The sequence below is a fragment of the Dasypus novemcinctus genome, chromosome 12 (genome assembly GCF_030445035.2).
Source record: "Dasypus novemcinctus isolate mDasNov1 chromosome 12, mDasNov1.1.hap2, whole genome shotgun sequence".
NCBI classification, from domain to species: Eukaryota; Metazoa; Chordata; class Mammalia; order Cingulata; family Dasypodidae; genus Dasypus; species Dasypus novemcinctus.
Window position 1 is genome coordinate 51,584,056 of NC_080684.1, and position 8,601 is coordinate 51,592,656.

Sequence of the window (8,601 nt, forward strand, 5' to 3'; positions counted from 1 at the left end):
CGTTAAAGAGTTTGTTGCCTTAGGCCGAGAATATCCCAAATATGGAAATTTAAAAATCTATGCAGTTTCAGAGATGAAGTACAACATAGGCGCTAATTTCTGAAAGGTTTTAGGATGGAGTTCCTTTGACTCAGAAACATCAAATATAGAATTTTATCTTCACAAGAATTTTGTGACATGAAAACATCTGAAATGTACATTAATAGTTAACTGTCACTGCATAGAAAGTCATTTAAGTGTGTAGGATCTAAAAATCTATCTTAATACCCAGTTTTTCTTCATGCTGGTGACTTTGGCTTTCCCCAGCCCAAAATCCATTCTTTCCCTGCTCCATGGTTGAGAAATTTCACCCCTACTGACTGACAACAGTTCCCTGTGGATTGGTTTTCTGTTGGGTTTAACTCGGGAAGCACTGGCAGGATATGGGGAGAGGGAATCTGTTTTCTCTCTGCCTTTGTTCTTTGTCTCTGGCAATAGCTGCATCTCAAGATATCCCACCTTTTACTAGGCAGTCTGTCCTTTATAGCTCTTAACTGCATTTGGTTAATTTTCCTATCCTTGTTCATTCAGACTTACAGATGGTAACAGCTTTTATAATAGCTAGTAGCTGGGTGCCTATTACCTTGATTTCTTTTTTTCTTCCCTTAATCCTGCCCTACTCCCCTGTAAATAGCTTTTTGTTAGAATCTCTCCATTTCTCTCCATCTTTGGTGAATGCAGTTCCTTGCCAGGACTGCTAGAGGTCAACAGAATATACTCTTTGTACAAAACCCTTTTCTAAAGTCTGCTTTATATCATACCCTAGTAGTGTATTAGAGCACCAATAGAAGAGAAATGTAAAAAGGACTTAGTCTGTTTTTTTTAATCATGGATTTTCTGTGGTACTTTTCTGTTCAGATTCCCAATATGCAGAAAAAAACAAACATGATTTAAAATCATTTTTGAATTGTGAACAATACATATACCTGTTTCAAAAAGGTACTGAAAAGATTACATGAATTAATTCATACAGCACACTGAGGATAATATCTGACTTAGTGTTCCTTGTCAGTCTGTCCCCCTCTCCTAGGTGCTGCTGAAATCTCCACTGTTAAGTGATGGCACTGAACTAGGTGCTGGAAGACAAAATGAGATCTGTTTCCTGTTCTTCAAAAGTGCATAGTCCAGAAGGGGAAAAGGCATGTAAACTTTGCTTCTATTGTTGTTTTTAAATAGCATTAGTCTTCTATGGTACCCAGATTATCAGGAATATGCATTTTTTTTTACAATGTTAAAAAAAAGGCAGAGTAAAATGTCTAGCAGACACACACCTATGCTTCAATCCCGTGCCTCCTGCCCCTCATGAAACATGGTTTTGGTGCCAAGGAATAGCCTCACACTTCTAAGTACTTATTTTGGCGATTTTGAGAATTTTGAAATAATATTGGGAAGGGGCAAAGTATACTTATTTAGCAATTAAAAAAGGAATCCTTGTTAATCATGTCTGTTTTTCTATTTGGGCAAGCTAGAGGCCTTTGATCACATTTCAGTTAATATTTTCTTATGTTCAGGATTATAGACTCTATTACTCTTTTTTTTTTTTTTAATTCTCCCACCCCCACCCCCCATCATCTGTTCTCTCTGTGTCCATTTGCTGTGTGTTCTTCTGTGTTGGTTTGAATTCTCAGTGGCACCAGGAATCCATGTCTCTTTTTGTTGCATCATCTTGCATCAGCTTTCTGTGTGTGCAGCGCCCCATCCTGGGCGGGCTGCACCTTTTTTCGCACGAGGTGGCTCAATGCATGGCGCACTTCTTGTGCCTGGGGCTCCCCTACATGGGGGACATCCCTGTGTGGCATGGCATTCCTTGCGTGCGGCAGCACTGCACGCGGGCCAGCTCACCACATGGGGCAGGAGGCCCTGGGTTGAAACCCTGGACCTCCCATATGGTGGCAGATGCTCTATCAGTTGAACCATGTCCGCTTCTCACATTATTACTCTTGTTAAACTAGTTTACAGAAAGGAAAAAGTGTTTTCCTATTGCTATTTACATTTTTTTTTTAATTCAAGCAAGGAATTACATTGATTTTAGGATAAATATAAATATTGTGCTACATAGCATAAAAGTTAATAAAGGAGCATGTTGTATAATCATTAGCTGTCACATGCCAGGCACCATTCTTTGCACTTTATAAGTAATAAATTGTTTGTTACGGTACCCCCATTTAGCTGATGAGGGAGCTGAGGCACACAGGTGGTAACTGACTTATAGATGGCAAAGCTGGGGTTTGAATCCAGGCCGTTAGGTTAGTATGGTTAGGGCCATGCCACTAACCATTATGCTATGACACTGCCTCTTAGTTATTATACTATATGTAATTTTAATTTGCTTGAGCCCAGTTGTGTTTTAGGGTATAAGCCCATTTTTAAGCATAAAATTAGAAACTATAGTGAATTGCATTTTAGGACAAAAGAAAAACTTGTTTGCTGGGTCATTCCATAGGATCTGCATTAAGGTTTTTTGTTTGCTTTTTTAAAGATTTATTTATTTATTCCCCCCCTCCCCACCCCGTTGTTTTTTGCACTCGCTGTCTGCTTTCTGAGTCCATTCGCTGTGTGTTCTGTGTCTGCTTGTCTTCTCTTTCGGTGGCACCAGGAACCAATCCTGGGACCTTCTGGAGAGAGGTACTCAATCTCTTGTACCACCTCAGCTCCCTAGTCTGCTGTGTCTCTTGTTGTCTCTCCTCTTTGTCTCCTTTTTTTTGTTGTGCCATCTTGCTGCACCAGCTCTCTGCTCAGGCCAGGACTCTGCTTGGGCCAGCACTCCTGCATTGGCCAGCACACCACGCAGGTCAGCACTCCGCATGGGCCAGCACTCCACTCAGGCCAGCTCACCATGTGGGCCAGCTTGATTTCACCTGGAGGCCCCGGGAATCGGGCCCTGGCCCTCCTATGTGGTAAATGGGAGGCCAATCAGTTGAACCACATCAGCTTTCATGCATTAAGGTTTTAATTTTGCAGTACTCATATTTATGGAAGCTAAAATCCTATATAAACTTCTGGAGGAGATTTTCCTCTTTGGTGAGTTAACACTTTGGTTTCAGGACTTTTAAAATCATGAGTAAAAAAGTTATATTTGGTGCTTCAACATTTTCTCCTTATATTACTTTCCAAGTTTTTCAATTTCCAGGAAACATCAGAATTATAGAAATGTATTTAATATTTCATTGATTTATAAAATTGATTGAAAATCCACAGTGAAAAATTTTTAGAGCAGCAAAACCAGCCATGAACACTATTGTCTGAGAAATATTCGTTTGTTATATACTGATTATTTTAGAAGAAAAGAACTTAGTTGATTATAGGCCAAAAGGTTTTTAATAAACATTTGATTCAGACCAGTTAGTTCCTTAGGTGAGAACTCTGTAAGGGCGATTTAGCTCATTCTGTTTTCTGTCTGCAGCTTACATTGGAAGAGGTGGGCCCGTTTATTTTGGGAAGGGAAAGGCAGGGACAAAAGAAAGTCATTGCAGGAAACGGACTTGGCCCGGTGGTTAGGGCGTCCATCTACCACATGGGAGGTCCGCGGTTCAAACCCCGGGCCTCCTTGACCCATGTGGAGCTGGCCCATGCGCGGTGCTGATGTGCGCAGGGAGTGCCCTGCCACGCAGGGGTGTCCCCCGCGTAGGGGAGCCCCACGCAGCCCCACGCAGCCCCACGCACAAGGAGTGCGCCCTGTAAGGAGAGCTGCCCAGCGCGAAAGAAAGAGCAGCCTGCCCAGGAATGGCGCCGCCCACACTTCCCGTGCCGCTGACGACAACAGAAGCAGACAAAGAAACAAGATGCAGCAAATAGACACAGAGAACAGACAACCGGGGGAGGGCGGGGGATTAAATAAATAAATAAATATTAAAAAAATAAAATAAAAGAAAGTCATTGCAATCCATACACCTTGCTGCAGACAGAGCTTAGAAGGCAGGTTTTGTTGGCACAGTTTCTAGTATCAGCTGAGTATACTTCAATCAATAGGAATGAGACAATAGACAAGGTCTAGCTATCTAATAGATATTGGGATTTATTAATAAAGGAGTTAAATATACAAAGGTTTGACCATTAGGGATAAATCTATTTATTACTATTTATACCATATAATAATTAAAGAGACCCTTTGGAAGGCTAATCAAGGAGTTGCGGGTGCTCTACAGACTGGGAGGTGACAATCGAAAGAGACTATGTAATATGATTTTCTCTTCCTCTGGTTTAGTAAGACATATTTATGGTAAGAAAGCATGTCTGAAAATAATTTGCTGTGTAGTAATATTTTATAACCAAACTTGGCTGAGTTAAGATGATTTTATGGCAAGGGTACTTTTTAAAATTTCAATATAATGTATTTTATTTAAGACAACAATTTTTAAATCCTTGTTCGATGGAAAGGTTTAAGCATATACAGGATTGTGTTATTAAATCAACCACTGACAGCAGTTACTTTGAAGTTAAGATTTTCACCAGAAGAAAAAAAGGTCACAGTGTAAATCTTCCCAGAAATAACGGCCAAGGTACCCACCTTTATACACTAACTGTCAAAAGACCCTATCCACAACAAAAACCAAAACACAAATCACAACAACGGCAGAGACCCTGAAGTAGAGAGGCCAAAACTTCTCTACATGACAACCTGCAATTGAAATTTTTAAATGGCTTGTTTCAAACAAACAGATTGCTCACCCAGTACCTTTATGCTAATATTCTGGAAATGTGGTAGAAATGTGGTGGAAATGTGGTGTCCCTCTATGAAGGGGATTCAGTTTAGCTCTGGTCGTTAACGAGCATAAACAGCAGGACTCTGCTCCAGGGAGGCAGGTGGGCGCCACAACTAAGCTTGACGAGACGGTGTTGCTGAAGACGGGGTCTACTTTCCAGATAACTCGTAACGTTGCTAGGGACAGTGAACAGTTGGTCAAACCTTTTAGGGAAAACAAGCTAAATCAGCATGAACCGCTGTCAAGTTTACAACAGCAGCTGGACTCTGTCAAGAGGCATTCTCCATCAGGGGTTCTCAGCAGGCCCTAAACTGCCAGGGAAATGCTTCGTCTTAAGACTTGGCAACAACAAAAAGCTTTCTTTTGTTAGTCTGAGAGACAAAGTAGAAATGTCCTTTTGAGGGACCTAAATTACTAACAATAATTTCAAACCATTTATAGTCGTTAGTAAGAAAATACGTCCTGCAGAGCAGCCCTATGACCAACCACTTGTGGAGACTGGAAGAAGCCAAAGTGTCACAGTCCTTGCTCTTCAGTGTCTCAAATTACCTGCTCGGAGGGGCTGACTTTCTTAAAAAGAAGTTACGATCACTCTTGGTTGTCAGGCTGCCAATATCGTACAACTCCCTTTGGGAGAGATGCTATTGGCCAGGCATTTTTTTCTTTCTTTCAGTGAGATTTACGGCATTTCACCTGTTTTCCATCATCCTCCACGGGAAGAGTCACTCCACATGGCTCAAAACAATCCTTGTCATTCAAATGGAGAGGTCTCCTGAAGATGCTGGAGTTGGGCCCCCGGCATTGGGATAAAACCGAAGCTCCTTAGGAGCTGGTTGGAGAAAGCAGAGGAGGCAGGGCAGGTGTCTGTAGCTCCTGACTGTCCGCCTCGGCCAGTGCGTATCGCCTGGCTTTTCTGGGGTCAGGCTCCGGCGTCTCCTCTGCCCATCTTCCCACGCGGCGCACACCTTTGGCCACCTTGGGTGCATTCCTGCAAGGATTGTGGTCATAGATGACCAGTTTCAGACTTGACAGGTGGGCCAGGCTGGGGAAGTAACGGATGCTGTTGCGGTCCACATCGATCACCTCCAGGAAGGGCATGTGAAGCAGCACAGCGGGGAAGTCAGTCAGCAGGTTGCCTGAGAGCCAGATGGTCCTCAGCCCCCGGAGGCGCCGGAGCTGGCCTGGCAGCAGACGCAGAGCGTTGGAGCCGGCATGCAGAGTCTTGAGGAGACTCAGCTCGCAGATCACGTCTGGCAGGCGGGTGAGGCAGTTGGCCTCGATCCACAGGGTCCGGAGGTTCTGGAGCAGGCTCAGCTCCTCAGGGAGGTCACAGAGCTTGTTGTTGCCCAGGTAGAGGATGCAGAGTTGCTTCAAGGTGCACACCACCTGGGGCAGAGCCTTGAAGTTGTTGAAATCCAGGGCGAGGATCTGCAGGTTCTGCAGCTGTCCCAGCTCTGGAGGCAGGCTGTTGAGGTGGTTGTCGCTCAGGTAGAGCTTTACCAGCTCCTGGAAGGAGCACACGTGCACGGGGAAGCGGCAAAGCTGGCTCCCGCTCAGATCGACCGTCTTGTCCAGCGGCATCTCCCGGAGGTGGCCCACCACGTAGTTCTGGCAGCAGTCGGCAGGGATGAAGGCCGCCAGGGCCCTGATGGTGTTCCCCATGCCGACGCCGGGGGCACGGCAGGCCCCAGCTCGCCCACCCCCCCGGGGCCGGCTCTGCCCACTGCTCCGAGGCCTGTTCTACCCTCCCATTATGACCTGGGGTTTGTGCAACAAGAGCCGGTCATTTCAACAGAGAAAAGTGCTCCTGATAGCAACTCAAGTGTCTGGTGACAGTCCCAACAGACAGGCAGGGACCGGGAGGCCAGATCTGACTCACATATATGCCTTCAAGCACCCAAGCCCCAATCCCCTTTATCTGCATTATTTTCACTTCAAGCTGAAAATAGCTTCACTGCTTTTTCTGATAATGACGATTCAACCTCGAGATATTACACACAGGTGCGAAAGAAGGTGAAAAACACCCGTAGTCCTACCACCCAGAGATAAATACTGTTAATATTTTAATGTATGTCCTTCAAGGCTTTTTGCTTCAAACCATCAATTTGTTTTATTTACACTGTTTAGAAGCCTTATTTTTTATTTATTTCTCTCCCCTTCCCCCCCACCCCCAGTTGTCTGCTCTCTGTGTCCATTTATTGTGTGTTCTCCTGTGTCTGCTTGTATTCTTGTCAGCAGCACCAGGAATCTGTGTCTTGTTTTGTTGTATCATCTTGCTGCGTCAGCTCTCTGTGTGCGCAGCGCCATTCCTGGGCAGGCTGCATATTTTTCATGCTGGGCAGCTTTGCTTACAGGCACACTCCTTGCGCGTGGGGCTCCCCTACACGGGGGACAGCCCTGCGTGGCACAGCACTCCTTGCGCGCATCAGCACTGCGCATGGGCCAGCTCATCCCACAGGTCAGGAAGTCCTGAGTTTGAACCCTGAACCTCCCATGTGGTAAGTGGATGCCCTATCCACTGGGCCAAATCTGCTTCCCAGAAGCCTTATTTTTTTATGTAATATATCAGACATTTTTATCTTATCAGGTATCTACATAATTATTTCAAATAACTGCATGGTACTGCAATATATACTCACCATAATTTAGTCAGTTTTCTTTTACTGGGAAGGGCTGTCGTACTATTTACCCGCCTCTAATTTCTTTACTGCCAAATTGCTTGTACCAGCCTGGACAGAGTGATAAACTGAAGAGGAAAATTCCATGGGGATAGTGACTCTGAGAGCTATTTGGCAATGCAGCAGCTCTACCCATCTGCTTCTTGCTCACAAGGTCAAGACTGAAGCCATTGTTCTTGGACTTTTTACACATTCATGTCAAGGGTTATTATCTTGAGTCCTCTTATTGCTTTGCTTATTTATACTAGAACAACTAGTCTCTCAAGGAGTACGATGCTTTACCTCTATATTTAGCACAGTCAGTGGTGACCACAAAAGGTCATGAAGCAGCTGTCTTCATGTCATCCATAGAAATGAAAATAATAATGTTGGCAAATAGTTATTATTTCTTGAGCATTTGCTAAATACTGAGCACTGTGTCAGGTGCTTTATATACATCTTCTCATAACATCTGCCAGATAAATTTTTTTTTATCCCCCTCCCACCCCCCCCTCCCCCCCCGCCAGATGGTTGTCTTGTCTGTCTGCTCATTGTTTCCTTACCTTCTCCAGGAGGCCCTGGGAACCAAACCCAAGACCTCCCACATGGGAGGGGAGTGCCCAACAGCCTGAGCCACATCCACTCCCTGCGAGCTGTGGCATTTGCTGGCTTGTGGCATCTGCTCATTTAGGCATCTAAGCTCATTGTGATGGGGGTGGCATCTGCTAATCTTTTTTATTTTTTAGATTTATTTTAGTTCTATATTCTGCTTCCCCTCTCTGTTTGTGCTCACTGTCTGTTCCCTGTGTCTGTTTGTTGCTCGCTTGTCTTCTTTTTAAGAGGCACTGGGAACCAAACCCAGGATCATCACATATGGGAGGGCAGCACTCAGTGACTTGAGTCACCTCTGCTCCTGCTTGTTGTGTCTCTCATTGTGTTTCTTCATTGTCTCTTCGTTGCATCATCTCATTGAATCATCTTGTTGTGCCAGCTTGCTGTGCCAGCCTGTTGCGTCAGCTCCCTATCTTGCCCGTCCTCTTTAGAAGGCACCGGAAACTAATTTGGGGCCTTCCATGTGGTAGATGGGTGTGCAACTGTTTGAACCACATTCACTTCCCCAGATAAATATTTTTATCTCTGTTTTTCAGATGAGAAAACTGAGACTCAGAGAGGTTTAACAATAACATTAAACCATGTATTGA

The 8,601-nt window shown here is 44.5% G+C and overlaps 1 protein-coding gene across 1 annotated transcript; it reads right to left on the reverse strand.

The window, feature by feature from the left end:
- Nucleotides 1-5,477: 5,477 nt before the first annotated feature.
- On the reverse strand, nucleotides 5,478-6,494 carry LRRC10 (leucine rich repeat containing 10). The gene has a single exon (XM_071218942.1). The coding sequence runs from the start codon at nucleotides 6,402-6,404 to the stop codon at nucleotides 5,565-5,567; it is 840 nt and encodes a 279-aa protein (XP_071075043.1). The 5' UTR covers nucleotides 6,405-6,494; the 3' UTR covers nucleotides 5,478-5,564.
- Between the last annotated feature and the right edge of the window lie 2,107 nt (nucleotides 6,495-8,601).